We start from the raw sequence: 18,421 nt of genomic DNA, 5'->3' as shown, positions 1-18,421 counted from the left end.
GCCTAAGAGTAATTGTTTGGAGGAACTGGGTCCAAGTGCTAGACATTTTGGGGTGGCAGAATCTTCATTCATATAACAGGCACTTGTTGGACATCTCCTTTGTGTAAGTTATTGTGCTGAATGTTGTGCAGAGAAGAAAATGAGTAAAACCTAGTTTTTTCCCTTAATGAAGTTAGGGTTAGTAGGCAGTCATACATTTATTTGTTAAAGAAACATTCAGTACTAGGCATTTCTCAAGACACCAATAAAACATACTCAGTGCTAATAACAAGACTGAAAATAATGAGGGCTGAAGTATGGACAAAGCGTTTGGGAAGTTCAGAGGAGAGAAGGGGATGGGGACAGGGAGAGAAAATATCTAACTCTTGACCATGGGGGTATTGAGAAAGGTACCATTTGAACCAAGTCTTTGACAAAGAGAAAGCATTTGCATGTGGACAATGGGGCAGAGATACAGCAAAAGCAAAGGTACAAAAGTGGTAAGTTTTAGTGAACATTCAAGGAAACAAAGAGTAGTAGTTTGTGTACTGACTAGGCATGAAAGGAGAAGAGAAAACATCAGCTGTTAGCACACTTTGAAAGGTTTAACAGTTGGGTCTTTACACCTCGGGTAATAGGGAAATGTTGAAGGAAATTTTGAACAAGATAATTGTTTCTGAAGGATTAATCTGACATCTCTGTATAAAAATGGATTAGAGGAAAACAGAAAAAAAGTTGAAGGGAGATCAGTTAGATGCCTGTTGCAACAGGCAGAGAAAAGGTAATGTGTGTCTGAAGAAGTAGCCTAGTAACATGGGAAAGGAGAGGAGCAGGCAGCTGTAAAATATTCTTTTTTATTAATTTTTAAAAATTTTAATTACAGTTAGTTAACATACAGTATTATATTAGTTTTAGATGTACAATATAATGACAACAATTCCATATATCACCCAGTTATCATCACAAGTACCCTCCTTAATCCCCATCACCTATTTCACCCATCCCCCCACCCATCTCACCTCTGGTAAACATTAGTTTGTTCTCTATAGTAAAGAGTCTCTTTCTTGGTTTGTATCTCTTTTTTTCCCCTTTGCCCATTACTTTGTTTCTTAAATTCCACATATGAGTGAAATTATATGGTATTTGTCTTTTTCTAATTGACTTATTTTGCTTAGCATAATACTCTCTAGCCCCATCCATGTCATTGCAAATGGCAGTATTTCGTTCTTTCTTATGACTGAATAATATTCCATTGTGTATATATACTACCTCTCCTTTATCCATTCATCTACCAGTGGACACTTGGGCTGCTTCCATAAGTTGGTTATTGAGATGTAGAATACTCTTGTTACATTTGCTAAGTGCTGTAAAATCTAAATACTAAAGATTTGACAGCACTTAGGAATGATAATACAGCATTCTACTATAGACTATTTTAATAAAAACTTAAAGGTCTTAAAAAAAACTCTGAACAGCTGTACATAAAAGATGGCATGCTGCTCAGGAGGTATCCATCTAAACATCATTGAAATCTCTCGGCAACAACCACCTCCTGGAAGCATTCTCAAGGCTGCCAGAGGAAAGGGGATTGCAATCAATTATGTGAAAATAGCTAAATTTTGCCCTTTAAATTTTAACTTGCTCCCTGAAAGCTCATAAGTGCTAGAAATCTCCTGAATTGCTTGGCTGTTCTCCCACATTATAAAAGGAAGAGGTTAAAACAAACAAAAATCCTTTAGAAAAGGGGCTACATTTCTACATTCTGTAGAAATAACCACTTTTTTTCTATTGGAGTTTGAGCATCTTTGGGAGCTGCCAGTGTGCACGGTGCACCAACCTCATAGCATCACGGTATCTGTCATGTGTTTACACCAAGCTTTTGTATCATCCTCTCATTTGATCCTATCTATGATCCTGGAAAAATAGCCAAGGTAATCATTAATAACCAATTTTCTGATGGCTCAGATGATCAAATAAGATGACTGAGTGTGAAAGTGCATTGTCAGTTGTAAAGGGCCCTAGCAGAATGTGCTTATTTGGAATGCATTTATTCTTCTTTCGAAAAATAATGTGTAGAAGTTTGAATGTTAATGGGCATTATTCTTTATAACAGCTTTATTGAAGTATAATAATTGACATACAACGAATTTCACATATTTCAAAACTACAATTTGGTATTATTGACACAGACATACATCTGTGAAACCATCACAGCAATCAAAATAACAGACGTGTCCACTTCTCCCAAAAGCTTCCTTCATACCCCATTTGTGATCCCTTCCTCCTACCCCTCCCCTCTTCTCTCTCCAGGCAACTACCGGTCTATTGTCTGTCAGATTAGTGTTCATTTTCTAGAATTTCATATAAATGGAATCATATATTATGTATACTCTTCCTTGGTATAGATTCAAATTTCCATTTGGTATCATTTTCCTGTGCTTGAATTTTCTTTAACATTTGTTATGGTGCGAGTCTGCTCCTGATGTATGTATCAACAATAATTTATTCCACCTTTCTTTTTGAAATATATGTTGTCTGGATGTAGAACTCTAGGTGGACAGTTTTTTTTCCTTACGTTACTTCATTTTTTTCTTGCTTGTATTGTTCTCAATAAGAAATATGATGTTATCTTTTTGTTTCTCTGCACATAATGTGTCATGTCTATGGCAGCTTTTAAGATATTCTCTTTATTATTGATGTTGAGAAATTTGATTATTATGTGCCTGGTATAATATCCTTCATGTTTCTTGTGCATGAGTTTCATTGAAATTCTTAGACTTCTGAGTTTTCATTAAATTTGGAAAGTTTTCTACCCTTATTTCTTCAAATATTTTTTTTCTATTCCCTCACCTCTCTCCAGTCAAGGTCCCAGTTGGGCTGTATTAGGCCCCTTGAAGTTGTTCCAAGCTTACTACTACTCTGTTCATTTTCTTACAGTCCTTTTTCTCTGTATTTCATGTCGAATAGCTTATATTGCTGTGTCTTCAAGTTCATTAATCTTTTCCTCTGCAGTGTCTAATTTGCCATGGCTTCTATTCAGTGAATTTTTTTCAACTCAGACATTGTACTTTAAATCTCTAGAAATTTGACTTTTTTGTCTTTTGTGTTTCTAATTAATATGGTTAAACTTTAACTTCTTCAGCATATGAAATCCAATTATAATAGTTATTTTTGTATCCTTGTATATTAATTATATTATGTGTATCACCTCTGGGTCTGTTTTGATTGGATGAGTTTTTAAATGTTTCTTATGATTTTCCTCATTTTTTGAATATTGGATAATTTTTTATTGGACACCAAACATTGTGAATTTTACCATACTGGGTGCCAGATATTTTTCATTCCTGTAAATATTCTTGAACTTTGTTCTGGGATGCAATTAAGTAACTTGGAAAATCTTTTATCCTTTTAGGTCTTGTTTTTTTAAGTTTTGTTCAGCAACACCAAAGCAGGATTTAGTCTAGGGCTCATTTTTCTCCACTAACTAAGGCAAACCCCTTCTGACTACTCTACTCAATAATCTATGAATTATTCATTTTTTTCTGCTCTGGCTGGTGGAGAGAGGAACTTTTCCCAGCCCTGTGTAAGCTCCAGGGATTGTTACCTCTAATACACGGGTAGTTTACACACACGCATGCACGCACACACACACACATGCACGTGCGCGCGCACACACACGCACACACACACACATCAGTATGCAGCTAAAGAATAGTGGAGGACCCTCTGCAGATCTCTGAAGTTGTTTCTCTGTATAGCTTTCTTCTTTCTAGTACTCTGCCATACAAACTCTTTCTTCCGTAGTCTCCCTGGATTCCTAGTTCAATTTCCTCAACTCAAGGAGATCACCATACTTTGGCTGAGTTCCCCTCCATGTGCTGAGAATTCCAAGTAGGCCCCATGCTACAAACTCAGAGCCTGATGCAAGGCTCGAACCCATGAACCATGAGATCATGACCTGTAAGGCTCATTCATAATACCATTACCCATTGACCCTCCCTCTTACCTCTGAGGTAAGGTGGCAGATGGAGGAATAGAACTCCTATGAGCAAGATTGACCCAACCCATAGAATGATAAACTGTTATCAGAAATGAAAATACAATCCAAGTCTTTTGATGGTTCACCTTGCTAGTTAGTAGTGGGAAGAGAATTATGTGGTCACTTGAAACTGCTGCATCTATATCTGAAACACTGAACTTGGAAAAGTACTTACCATTGCTCACCCACTGAGCTGCTCTTGTACCCCTCTCCCTCCCTCTGTGCATTTAGGTTACCGCATTCGCCTGGGATCTAGCACTGACAAGAAGGACACAGGCCGGCTCCACGTTGATTTTGCACAGGCTCGAGATGACCTGTATGAGTGGGAATGCAAACAGCGCATGCTAGCAAGGGAGGAGCGCCACCGTAGAAGGATGGAAGAAGAAAGACTGCGCCCACCATCCCCACCCCCAGTGGTCCACTATTCAGATCATGAATGCAGCATTGTTGCTGAAAAACTAAAAGGTATAGAAAGCACTTGAGCTTTGTGATTAAAAGAACTCTTTCCTTTGGGGAAACTTAATAAATACATTTGTACCATTGGCAGTTACCCTTTGAATTTCCCACTAACAGGTTCTAAGTATTTCTTATGTTGTAGTCTTCCAGATAGAGAGCTGTACCCAGTAACTGAAGAACTAGAAAATTTGTCCCTCACACCTGTGTCTCTGCTCCTCCACTGTCTCAAGGGATGGCGATTTTCTCTCCACACATAAAATGACTAGGATGAAACACATTTTTCCTGCCTTTGTGCATCAGAGAATTTTAGCTGTGATTCATGACTTGGGACCTGTAAGCATCCCATTTCATTGTAGCTAACAAGTTAGTTTTGAATTCTAAATCAGAACAATATAACTCGATGTAACCCTGGAAAACTCTGGTAAAATTCCCTTTTTACACATGAGAAAATGGAGGCCGAGAGAGTGGTCACAGTGTACATTCTTAGATGACTCAAAGACTTAGCTACCACAACCAAAAGAGGACTTCTTTAATCACTTAAAATGGCCAACTTATTTCACATGGGGACCATAGAGACTTTGAGACATGCTAAATAGGACAATTCTCCCTTTAGTTTTTATTCCTGTTACCCTGCTTGACTCTCAGAGCCATTATTCTAATTTAACATTAATCGTCCTGTCTGGTCTCCTGTGTTAGTAGTTCAAATCCAGTCTCCCTCATTCTCCAAGTTTGGCTGATTTTATTGGATGAATGCTGGTGTCCCATTGATCTTATTGATGTTACCAGCCCAGCTCTAATGGCATGAATTTTCCCTGCTTCTTGTGCTCTGGACTCAGCAAGATGTTGCTAATTCCACTTTCCAAATAGGTCTCACTCACCAAACTTGTTTGCAACATATAGCCTCAGGGATTCACACATTTATGAAATCCTTTGTTTGGATTGATTTTGTCTTCACATAAGAAAAAAGAAGATATATACGGCATACAGACACAGAAATAATGATACATTTTGAAAAGCTAGAAAGGCTGAAAGCATTGGTAAAAAAAAAAAAAGTCATGTTTATATAACACCAAACAAGTCAGTCTGAATTTGTTTTAAAGAATGAGTTTGCTGATTGTGTAGAGTTCATGCAGAAAATGAGCATCAAACATAAGACTGTATGCAAGTAATGAAATAAAAACCTGCTCTCAAGGGGAGGCTTACCTCTCATTATATGTCTGCACTGAAAAATGGCAAGAGGCAAGAAATTCAGATTGCAGTGAGAGCTATTTACACTGGACATGAGGGTTCCTGGCCAGAGAGGCATGTGGAGCCCCAGAACAGGACTTCAATGGGATGCTAATGGATTCTCTCTCTCAGGAGCCTTTAACAACAGAATATACTAAGTGTCTATCTCAGGAAGCTGGACAAGAAGCTTTGGATAAGCTGTACTACTATTTTAACATCAGAGAATAACTCCTGACTAGCTGCAGAAATCTACTTGGAGGGTTCCTCAGGCAAGAGAATCAGGATGTGGAGAAATGTAGAAATAGAATGAATTACGTCAAAATAGATTGGCTGGAACTGAGTGAAAAGCCTGGGGCTGTGGATTGAATGCAGGAGTGATGCTATAAAAGGTCAAAAATGTAAGTGTTTATACCTAAAGAACTACCCATTTAACTCTTTCTTAAAGCTCCTACCAACACTGTAATTTCATGGATCCAGGACAAAGTAACTATCAAATTCAAGTTAAACTCAAGACACAAGTTTACTTTTCTTTGTTAAAAAAACAGGACTGTAGAATTCTGAAGTTCTCTCATTGCTAATTTGCATATTACACACAGGGAACACACATACAGAGAGGTTAAGAAATTTGCAACATGTGAAAACTATATCAGTAAAGAACACTTTAAAAAAGAAACAATTCTCTTTCGGAAAATTCTTCATAAGCTACAACCAATCTGACCACTTTTTGAGTCTTTTGTTCTTTCAGTTGGCCTACCTGTCTGCTGCCCATGTGCACACATATGCATGCACAGCTCCTTATTCAGCAGTTCATTTAACAACCACTTTCAAAATGCCATGGTGGCCTCCTTGCCAGCATGTTGGATAGATAGAGACACAGTTACTTTTAATGATTTGAAAAATCTCTTTTTTTTTTCAGATGATTCCAAATTCTCAGAGGCTGTACAGACCTTGCTCACCTGGATTGAACGAGGAGAAGTGAACCGCCGCAGTGCCAACAACTTCTACTCTATGATCCAGTCAGCCAACAGCCACGTTCGCCGCCTAGTGAATGAGAAAGCTGCCCATGAGAAAGACATGGAAGAAGCGAAGGAGAAATTTAAGCAGGCCCTTTCTGGAATTCTCATTCAATGTGAGTGGAAGTCAGAGTTCTGTGAAAGGGTGAAAGGACACTTCACTTAGGCACCATTTTCTCCACACGGAGCCAGGCCTACAATGCCATCCTGTGTCAAAGGACAAGGATCTCTTCTTCACTGCCTTGTGTTCTCCTTCTGTTGCCCAATGCCTGAGCTCCAGTTTAATGGGATTCATGTGGACACCTCCTATGTTAATTTTTCTGGCGTATCTCCGTCAGCTCCTTAGAAACACTGACAGCTAGGCCACAATCTCATGCTTTTATTCTTGCTTGTTCTCAAAGTAAGTTATAAGCAGCTCCAGACCTCAGTGGAAAGTTGGGTATTTCATCGCTAAAGTTAGAATACAGCATCAGCATTTGTAAGCTTCTCTGCTTCAGATTCACGTCGTTACCATGTTTTTCAGGTACTACATTTCAGTGAAAGTGTAATTATGTTTCCCAGGGTGATTGAATAAAAGTCAAATTTGCTACTTCTACTTGTTGTTGTTGTTTCTTGTTCTTCTTCTTCTTCTTCTTCTTCTTCTTCTTGTTCTTCTTCTTCTTCTTTGTCATCTTCTTCTTCTTCTTCTTCTTCTTCTTCTTCTTCTTCTCCTCCTCCTCCTCCCCCTCCTCCTTCTCCTTCTTCTCCTCCTTCTCCTTCTCCTTCTCCTCCTCCTCCTCCTTCTTCTTCTTCTTCTTCTTCTTCTTCTTCTTCTTCCCCTCCTCCTCCTTCTCCTCTTCCTTCTTCTTCTTTTTTTTCTTCTTCTTCTTCTTCTTCTTCTTCTTCTTCTTCTTCTTCTTCATTGTCGTCTTCTTCTTCTTTGCTGGATGTTATTGACACTGGGTGAGATGGGAAGCCACCAAAATGGCCATTTTCAAAAAGAAGTACTACTCCAAACCTTTCTGTGGTCCATTAAATGAGACAGATCAGAAAAATTCCCAAGTGATATTTTTAGTTCAACATACTATAAAATTATGCACTCACATCTTTTGAGTGAGGAACTCTATTCACCTTAAGAATAAGGGTATAGTTTTATGATTTGGCTTTTAAATTTTTTTAACGTTTATTTATTTTTGAGAGAGAGACACACAGAGTGTGAGTGGGGTGGGGTAGGGTAGAGAGAGAGGGAGACACAGAATCTGAAGCAGGCTCCAGGCTCTGAGCTGTCTGGCCAGAGCATGACGCGGGGCTCAAACCCACAAACCGTGAGATCATGACCTGAGCTGTAGTCGGACACTTAACCAACTGAGCCACCCAGGCGTCCCATGATTTGGCTTTTAAACAATTAAGGCCCACTCTTTTCATATTTGATTTCCCATACTTGACTCATACATAGTTAGGATTAAGGAAGAGTTCTTTCATTTTCCATTTTTGTTTTGAAAATATTATGGACATAGAATCTAGGCAGAGAAAGGCACGTGTTTTTAGGATTTCAAAATAAATAGAAAAAAAAGAGCAGCAAGCATCATGGGATTATAAATCCTTAAATCATTAGTAGACAGGGCGTAAACTGGACTGTAAAGAAAAAAATAACACCTCTGGATTTTCTTACTGTGAATACCCACCCAGGAAGAGGCTCTTTTCCTTCTTTTCCTTTCCCAAAAAAAAAAGTCATATCTAAGGTTCCCTTCTGTTGAAATGGTTAGGAAAAAGCACCAGAATATTTGTATACATTTCTCTGTTTGACATTTTAAGAGCCTCTGAAAAATGCTCTTTAGGACTGCACTTACACAGTATTCTCCCATAAAACTTATATTTCTCCAGTCAACAAGCCTATCTAGGTAGACTTAAAATAGATTCCATTCATCTTAGGTTCTGATTTGATGCCTCTGGTTAAACATACCTCAGAATAATAAAAATATGGATTCTGTTGAAGTGAAGTATGCAGGCTCCTTTTGGGAGGCTAGTTTATGAAAGAAGCCAGTAGTTAAAAGGAGCTGTTACAGTTCTTCACTCTCTGCCATTCTGGGCTAGGCCATTAGTACTAAATCACATTCACTTCAACTCTTGCCTCTCCTGCCTCAATGAATACAGACTGCCTGTATTAAAACTTTAGTCACTGGGGTGCCTGGGTGGCTCAGTCAGTTAAGTGTCCTACTTCGGCTTAGGTCATGATTCCGTGCTTCACGGGTTTGAGCCCCGCATTGAGCTCTGAGCTGACAGCTCAGAGCCTGGAGCCTGCTTCAGATTCTGTGTCTCCCTCTCTCTCTTCCCCTCCCCTGCTTGCACTCTGTCTCTCTGTCTCCCAAAAATAAATAAACACTAAAAAAATTAAAAGAAAAACTTTAGTCACCATTTCACCCAAACCTTCTGGAATTCCCTTTTTTCATTCTGTATACTGATATCTCTGCCTTTGAGTCTTCCTTAAGATCATGATACCCCAACACACGTAACCTTTTCTGAGCACAGCCATAGCCTAGTGGTGTGATACAAGAAGATACAACAAAGCTGATGCTTCTCTTATTTCTTTTCTCCTCTCTTTTGCCATCCCTGGATGATACTCGGGCCTGATTCAACTGCTGATCTGACGCTACAGTTGAGCAGATAGTAGCTGTGTACCATTCTGCCTCCAAACAAAAGGCATGGGACCATTTCACAAAAGCCCAGCGTAAAAACATCAGCGTTTGGTGCAAACAAGCTGAGGTTGGTAACTTTTTACTCTGGTAGCCCCTCAGGGGGACAGTTTATTTCTTTAACAAGTTATTGATTTGGAGTTTAGTCAGAATTAAATAGTGCCAAGCTCCCATGGTCACAACAAGGCTCTAATGAAACGCTGAGATACGCTCTATAGCCTGTCACTGTGACCAGACCACATGCTGCCAAAAGGGTAATAAATGTGCACGTGTTGTCTTGAATGCATTCCACTGGATAGAAACCTTAGTAGTGAAAATGTAGCGGTGATCATTGTAAGTTTATTTGTCTAAGCTAGCTAGTCTCCAGTACACCAATAATTACTGACCTGTGCGTCTAGTGTTAGTAACATTAGGGCTGTCTTATATTTATTAGAGCATCTTGACAGTTGAGGCTTGAAGCTGCCTAGTGTTACATTGGAACATTGAAATTTCTGAGCTTCTTTTATCAAATCCACTCGGCCATCTTTATAGGCAGCAGCTTTAAAGGTAACAGAGGGCTCTGATTTCAGATTAAGGTTGACATGCAGCTATCCTCTTGTGCTCAAATGACTTTTCGCATAGAATATGTCTGATGTGATTAGGTTGCTATTCTGAGTCCAAGATTAAAAACCAAGATGGGAGGTTTGTTTTCATGGATCTGCCTTTGGCATGGTGTTACCTATACTTCAAGTTCTTCTGTTCCTATGGGCAGCTTCCTTACCCAGCCCTGACACTTTTGATCTGTGTATGCAGCAACCTTTTCAACTTTGTTTCTGAGTCCTCTTTGCTAGTGTGGTACCAGTCCCATTATATCTATCAATGCAGGTTCTCATATTCCTTAACGTTTATGTAGCATTTGTAAGGCATTTACATTTTATAAAGCACTTTCATGACAGTTACCTCACCTATGTGAGCCTCCCAGTAGATGTGGTACAATGGAAAGTACACTGGACCTGATGTCAGAGAATCCGGGTCTTAGCTATGACACATTGCAGCTATGTGACTTTGACCAGGTTAGTCAGCTTCTCAGTCTCTATTTCTTCACCTGTAAGTCAGAGATAATAAGGAAGCCAGTCTTGCAGGATTAAATGAGATAAAAGATGTGTAGAGTTTGAAAATGTAAATGCTATATAAATGGGAAATAGTATTTTTTCTGTTTATCATTAACAACTCTATAAGGGAGAATAAGTAGGTATGATTGCCATGTTTTACAGGTGAGGAAACTGAGACACAGAAATTAAGTGATATACACAAAATTACACAGCTAATATGTGATCAATTCAAGACTAGAAATTCTTCTTCTCACTTGGAACATTAGTATAAACTGCCTTGCACTCTTGAATGAGTCATTTCATCTTTGTGGACCTCAATTTCCTAACCTATAAAATGAAGATATAAATCTATTCTTTCCATCTTTCATGAGAAAAATGACATAGTTTGTGTGGCAACAATTTGAAAACTGTGAAGAGCATTTAGAGGAAAATATGCCAAACCCTGTTCATAAACTGATAGTTTCTGAGCCATCAGTTCTGGCTCAGGAAAGGGATCTGGGAGTCACTGGGGAGAAACCCCTGAAGACATCAGGGCAGTGGATAAGTAGAGTCATACAAAGCTAGTAACACTTTAATTGTTTTTAAAAAGAGAATTAGGAGCAAAAAAGGGATCTGTTGTCTTACAGTAGCACAAAATGATTTTAGAATCCTAGGGCTACTCAAAGTTGTCGAGCCTCAAACAAACAAAATTCAGCAGATGGTCTTTGCCCTCAGAGAGCTAGAAGGGTAACAAAAGTGTTCAAGGGGGAGGAGTGGAGTTTAGTACCCTAAATTTAAAATATCCAAATTCTTTAGTTTGAATAGTTCAGAAGAATAAAGGTTGAGGGAAAATGCTCAATATGTCTTATAATTATAGAAAAGCTGTATTAATAAAAAAAAAAGCTGTATTAAGTCTCTACCTTTTCTTCAATGTATATACACATGTATCGATTCTCAGGGTTGGAAGAAGCTGTCTGAACTTCCCCACCCGTTGCAGACAGCCCTGCCAATACAATATTATCTTTTCATAGGAGGAAGGGAGCCTCTGATTTGAGCACTGATTTGTTCAGACCACAACCCTCCTGTAAATGGGCTTGCAATAAGATATTTCCATTAATATTATTCATCAAGGCTGTTTGTAGTTATATCAAGCCTACATATCTGGTGGGTATATGCTTGAGTTTAATTACCTTCTCAGTAAAGATAGCCAGTAAGCTGGAAAGTTCTCTGGGCCTATAGAGAATGAGAGATATACACCCTATCACCTAATATTGTAGCACAGCTTCCTTGGTAGACTGACGAGGATAAAGTACGTAGCTAGCATGACTTGCCAAGAGCTACATGTTTTACGATGTATTTTATAGACTTGTGGAAACCCAGAAAAATGCTTCCTGCCTATTGGATTGGACTAAATTAAGGTCCACCTGGAATACCTCAATCTTGATAAGTGAAACTACTGAGAGTGGAACATAGCTTATGACCTTCCTCAGGCATTGCATTTCCTAAACCTGAAAAGACCTCTTCTACTTTACATTGGTACCTCTTTAAATCATGACTTTTTTAACTTCTGCATATTTTAACTTGATAATAGGAAACTCTGAGAACTGAAAAGAGGTGTCCTGTAGAAAGTGACAACCATCCTCTTAAATTTGAGCTCTCTCTTAGCACCCCACTGAGAATCAGAGCATCTCAGTGACTTAAATAAACTAGACTGGCTTTTTCTTGGCCTGTGGATCAAAGCTACAACTCCTAAGTCATAGGTTTCATCAAGGTGGAAGCTTCTGACATTGAGCCTTTTTTACCAGTTGCCTTTGGGAATGACCTAGCCGGTAACCTCCTCATGTCACAAAGTACCTGCTCCTGTCTTAATTGTCATCCTACCACCAGCCAACAATGTCTTACTAGAGAGAGGTTATGGAGTAAGAAGAAAAAGTCCGCACCTTCAGGGAGCTTAGGCACTCACCTTAATAGCATATGCTGGGCATACTAGTTTGCTAATGAGTCTTTTTCATTGGTTTACTTTCCTGATTTGGATGTGTGTAAGGCTCCTGCAGATACAATTGGAAAGGGTAATAAGAGAAGGTTAAAGTCCCTTTCTTAACCAAAAGTTAGTGTCTGCAGTGACTTCACTGACAGTTCTGTGTATTGTAGGAACTCTTTTTCTACAGAGCCATTTAAAACCTACATGTTTCTCTCACTAAGAAGATTGCCTAGATTAGAAGCTAAACCTTGGATGATATCTAGAAACTAGAGCCATAGCAGTAGGCACTAGAATATACTCCCTTACATCCTCCCCAATTTGAGATTTTATACCATCAGGCAAGAGAAAAAGGGACTTGATGATTGCTAACATTCTTATAAAATGAAATACTGTGATTGGTAAAATAATTTTCTCTGTAGATTTCCAAGCCTACCATTCCAAACTCTGAAGAACTGTTTGTAAACAGATGGTTAAGTCATCTGCATACCCTTGTTTTAGTACCCATGTGTACTAACACTAGCTATTAGCTTTCAGCCACAAGAACACCTACTAACACAATTTGAATCAACCTAATTTTTATTTCCATGTGTATCATACAATAGGCATTGATTAACAACCTGTGTTTGTGCTTTGCTTCATTGAATTGAATGATATCTCAGATTCAAATTTCTACCTAAGTGTAGAGGCTATCTGTTCCTTTCCATTCCTTCACTTGACCCCTTCCTCACCAAGTATCCTGTTAATGTTGAAAGTCTGGGTAAGTACAATTTTGTTACACAATTAATAAGGAACTTTGCTTTACTGAGAATCGTGTTCTTATCATAAATCATAAGTAAGATGAATTTAAGTTCATATAACTTTTTGTGAAACTATATAGATACTTAATGTGCAATGACTGTGATTTGCTTACTTTATGATAAATTTAAAATGTCATCTGGTACAAAGGTGATTCTTTCCATGCATTTTCCTCTGTCTCTGGTTTCAGTTTGATTTTATGTAAAAGTGTCTTATCCATTGTGGAGCAGCGTGTGACTTTCTAAGTTACTTTTAAAACAGACTCAAAGCCATTGTAATGCATTTTTAGAAACCATTAACAATTTGCTGTTTAAATGAAAAATATCACAGGTCGACTGTGGGCAGGAGAATGGTATATAGAAAGTTTATGAGTGCTGTCTTACCTTTTTTGATATAGTCTATCAGTGACATGGCCCAGTCAATTTCAGGTAGAGATTTACAAATGAAAACTTTTGGAAAATGTCTTTGCATGCCATTACCACTCTTTTGGTTTCAGCACTGGATTCAAATGTCAGGATGGGAAAGGGGGCAAATCTGGGAGGTATCTACTTCCCTTGCTGCCTCCACTTCAGTGGCTCAGAGCCCTCCCCTACCTGCACCTATGAGCCAAGCTAGGTAGAGTGCCTTCCTTAGTCCTTCACTCCAAAGGCATTTGTTAGGGTTTGCTTCCCAAACTAGAGCTTTTTTGACCCAACAAGAAATAAAGAAAACAGGTATCTTTGATATCAAGTGCTTTAATGATAAGGCTTTCAAAGAATTAAAAACCTACTTGCTTTATTTAGGGGTACTGCCATTTACCAAATGCTCCCCAGAAGTTTGCTTTACTATGGTATCCTATAACCTCTGATGTTCTCTTTGCCTTTATCTCATTCATGTGACTTTGTATTGGGATATTTACAGAAGAGTAATGATACAGGGCTTAGTTTCTTTGTAGTTAAGGGGGATTGCCTAGTGGTTAGAAGGCTCTAAGCTCTGTCACTTTGCATGCCTTACTGAACAACTGAGAGCAAGCTTCCCCTTAGTTTTTCTTTCCCTCATTTCATTATCAGCTAAAGGAACTGGTAACTCTTGTTCCTGAAGTATTTTCAGGCATTGAGGTAAAAGTCACCCATAGGTCTTTTTATTTCTGGAGATTTGTTGAAGATGTGAAAGACCTCTAGATAAGCTGCATCACTTAGTTATTGAACTTTTTATACTTCTAAGAAAAGATTATGCTTTCTTGCCCAGCTGGAAGCAGAAAGATGTTTTGTGGGTGCTGAGCAGCTATTGGGCATGTCTTAGCTCTCAGTTAGATCTCCCTGCCCTGGGACATTTCCCTAGAAGGAACACAATTTACTCTTCTGAGAAACACAATAACTTTCCCAGAGTCAGATGACATGTTTGTGAATTGAGAGATGGTCTCTGCTTACACCCATTGACAGGCTACATTTTTGTTAGTCAATGAGGAGAACCACAACTTTTCCTGATGCAGCAAGTTGTACAATATTCGAATTTGCCAGTGTCAGACCTCATTATAATCACCTTTCCAGTAACAGTTCTTTGATGATAACTGAAACCCAGACTCCCAAGACAGAATGAATTCTTAGAAATGAACAATTCCTTTATTCTCTATGCAATGAGTTTGAATAAGATGTAGCAAATCTCTCTCTTGACACAGCCCTTTAAAGTTCATTTTTCTCAAGCAAGTCATTATTTTCTTCTATTTTAAGCAAGGCCCCTGCAGCACCTGAGAGATGCTATGTTGGTATTTCTATTTTCTATTACTTCTATTTTTCTATTACCTCAACTACCAGTGATAATACTGAATAGCTTACATTTTTAAAAGGTACTTTCATTTATCTTTGGTGAAAACCTATCTTGATATAGAAATTATTATTTTTCCTGGTACAAGAATAAAAAAGGAGGATATTAGTTGATATAGTGATTAACAATAGCATTAATTATTAAGACACCCATTTGAAATATTTATAATCCATTAAATGGAGGCAATTTTCACCAGACAGCTTTGGATATTTCCTGTATTATGGCCCAATTGGGGCTAAACTAGGTAAGGAATTTTCAGCACAATGCTGAGAAGCCTCTGACAGGCATTTAGTGGTCTCTAAATGATTTCAAGCTGTTTGAAAATGTACAGTTTTCATGCTTACTTTTTGTAAGTGACTTTTCCAATGTGATCTGAATCATTTTCAAAGTTCTTCATACCTTCCTGAAGATCTGTGTTTACATCTGGAAGCACTTCCCTTCAGCCTGAAGAACTTTCTTCTGCATTTCTTATAGTGCAAATCTTTGGATGACAAATTCTTGGCATTTACATTTGTCTGAAAATAGATTTAATTCATCTCCATTCTTGAAAGAATTTTTCTCTGCATACAGAATTCTGAATAAACAGATATTTTTATTTCTTCATGCACTTTAAAGATCTTGTTCCCTGATTTCTGGCCTATATTGTTTCTGAAAGAAAACAAAGTGTTCAAATTGTTTCCTTGTATATAATGTATTAGGGGGTTTTTTTTCTGTCTACTTTTAAGTTTCTCTATTCTTCCACTTTTACTGAGAATATAATTGATATACAGTACTGTATAAGTTTAAGGTGCACAACATTATGATTTGACCTATATAGATTGCGAAATGATTATCACCATGAGTTTAGCTAACTAAAGAGTTAAAGAGTTTCTGTTTCTGTTTACGTTCCAGCAATTTGACTATGGTGTTCTTAGACAGATCTTTTTCACACATATCTTTCTTGGGGTTCATTGAGCTCTTTGAATATATAGATTAATGTCTTTCATCAAATTTGAGACATCTTCAAATATTTTTTTCTTCAAGTATTTTGAAACATTCAATCTCTTCTCTCTGTGATTCCAGTTAGTTTCTGTCTGTCCTTCAGACTGGATAAATTTGAATTGTTCTCTCTTTAAGTACTCTCTTTGTTTTGCCGTCTCTATTCTAGACTTAGGCTCATCCAGTTACTTTTATTTCGGATACTGTATTTTTCCGGTTTAGAATTTTAAAGTTTCTGTTTCTCTGCCAAGATTTCCTGTCTTTTCATTCATTATGATCATATTTCCTTTCCATCATTGAGATAGTTATAATAGCTGCTTTAACTCCTTATCTGCTAACTGCCCTATCTGGTTCAAGTTTGATCCCTGTTGATTGTCTTTTATCTTGAAAATGGGTCATCTCATCCCAGTTCTTTGTATGTCAGGTAATCTGGGGCTTTGCCTGCATTTTGTGAATATTTTGTTTTTAAGGTTCTAGTTATGTTCTATTATGTTCATTCTGTTATGTTCTTCCGAAGGAGGTTGATTTGGGTTTCTTTTGTTTTAATGATCAATTTACTTAATTGAATTTAAGCTGGAAATTCTCTCTCTTATATGGCAGCTCAAATCTCAGGTCAGTTCTTTTAGACTTATCTGTGTTGTTTGGAATCTGCCCTGTGCTTCCATGCAGAAATTTGAGCAGATATTATACACAGAATTTGGTTCTCCCTCTCTCTCTCTCTCTCTCTCTCTCTCTCTCTCTCTCTGGTTGTCTCCTTTCTGGGATCCCCTCCTCACTTTCCTATAGCTCTCTCCTTGTTTGCTTTAGGATACAAAGACCAGGTTTTCTATTTAAAATGTAGTCACCCTTTGAGGTGCTAACTATGGTCTGGTGTCAGACCAAATGGCCCTTAAAAAACTGAAGAGATCCACATCCTTCCAAGTGTCAGCAGCTGTTTAGGATATGCCTGCTTTTGTTTGCTCCAGTGCCATCAAGTACTTAGGGGTTTGGTTTGGTCTGATTTTGTGTTTTGTTCAGAGTACAGTTATTATCCATGGAAGGGTTGATCTGATAGAAGTTGACTCCTGACAGCTAATTTTTGCTGTAACTTCTAAACCTGAAAAAGTTATATGAAGAGTTCCACTGAGTAAGTCTGTAAGTGGAAAGGCAAGAGGATGGAAAGGAGCAAAATCAAGGGATTTGACATGGGAAGGTGAAAATGGCAGAACCCTAAAAGGAAAGTTCAGAAATCCATGTAAGAGGTGAGAGGTCTTTTATTACCAACAGTACTTTCTAATATAGAATGGGTATAAGAATCATCAATGGTCAGAGATCTGGATATAGTAAGAATGCCTTATGAAAGACAGAATGTACAGTCTGCTTTGTCTGTTGAGACAGTTTCAGCCCCAACATGCCCCTTTGCCCTTGCCTTAAGAGTAGTCTGAAGTTTTGTCATATGTCAAAAAACCCAGCTTTATCTTTTCCTTAACTGTGTTCATTCCTTCAGCATTTTCAAAGCTTTCCTACCTAAAAGGCATAACTTTTAACCTTAGGAAATTCGCAACATACATAATGACGAGTTAATGGGAATCAGAAGAGAAGAAGAAATGGAGATGTCTGATGATGAAATAGAAGAAACAACAGAAACAAAAGAAACTGAGGAATCAGGTAAAAATAATTCTTCTTTCTTTCATTTAACTAACATCTACTTGCAGAGATATTTTAAAACTTTTAACACCCAGTAAGGTATGGGCACAAAACCATCAGTCTGGAGCCAGCAAGAAACAATTGGTAAAGCCATATAAGTACATAGTGCCTGAATATCAACCCTGTGGCTACAGGATCTTCTTATTTACTCCAATATTCCATCACAGTACCTAATTGAAAGTGGACTTTTTTTTTTCCTTGGGAGTGCTGACATTTAGGCAGCATTGTTCTATATTTGATTTGGATTTATTAATAATATGTTCTACAGTAGGAATCATGAGAGCTTACATAAATATATAAGTAGCCATTTATAAAAGTAGTTAGATCCCTATGTCACTTATACCTTACACCAAAATTAGTAACAGATGAATTTAAGATTCAAAAGTAAAAAAAAAAAAAAAAAAACAGAAACAAAAAACTACAAAAGAAAGTCTGGAAAATGTAGGAGTTGGTTATATAATTGGGGATGAAGGTCTCCAAAGGTAGAAATCACAAAAGATACTTTTGATAAATTTATCTTCATATAAATTAAATATTTTTCATTAAGGAATCACAAAGTTAAAAGAGACTGTACCAAGTAATAGGAAATATCTATTTTATATGATAGTTTACCTATCTGCTGCCTTTTATTGTAGTTACTGGTTACTGAGGGGTTTATTGGGAACCAAACAAGAGTCTACAGACAGATGTCTTGGTAAAAGCTTTTGCTCTTACTTAGTATA

The 18,421-nt window shown here is 37.8% G+C and overlaps 1 protein-coding gene across 13 annotated transcripts in view; it reads left to right on the top strand.

Annotated features, from left to right (window-relative positions):
* ENOX2 (ecto-NOX disulfide-thiol exchanger 2) overlaps positions 1 to 18,421 on the top strand; it is a 258,800-nt gene that overhangs the window by 217,545 nt on the left and 22,834 nt on the right. For all 13 annotated transcript variants that reach the window (XM_045471598.1, XM_045471596.1, XM_045471594.1 and 10 more), the window contains 4 exons: positions 4,250 to 4,483; positions 6,618 to 6,830; positions 9,350 to 9,456; positions 17,546 to 17,660. In XM_045471598.1, coding sequence (XP_045327554.1) covers positions 4,250 to 4,483; positions 6,618 to 6,830; positions 9,350 to 9,456; positions 17,546 to 17,660 — 669 coding nt within the window. The remainder of the gene's footprint in view (positions 1 to 4,249; positions 4,484 to 6,617; positions 6,831 to 9,349; positions 9,457 to 17,545; positions 17,661 to 18,421) is intronic.

The sequence above is a fragment of the Leopardus geoffroyi genome, chromosome X (assembly GCF_018350155.1).
Source record: "Leopardus geoffroyi isolate Oge1 chromosome X, O.geoffroyi_Oge1_pat1.0, whole genome shotgun sequence".
Lineage (NCBI taxonomy): Eukaryota > Metazoa > Chordata > Mammalia > Carnivora > Felidae > Leopardus > Leopardus geoffroyi.
The sequence above is the reverse complement of the archived record's forward strand: the minus strand, read 5'-3'. Positions and strand labels throughout refer to the sequence as shown.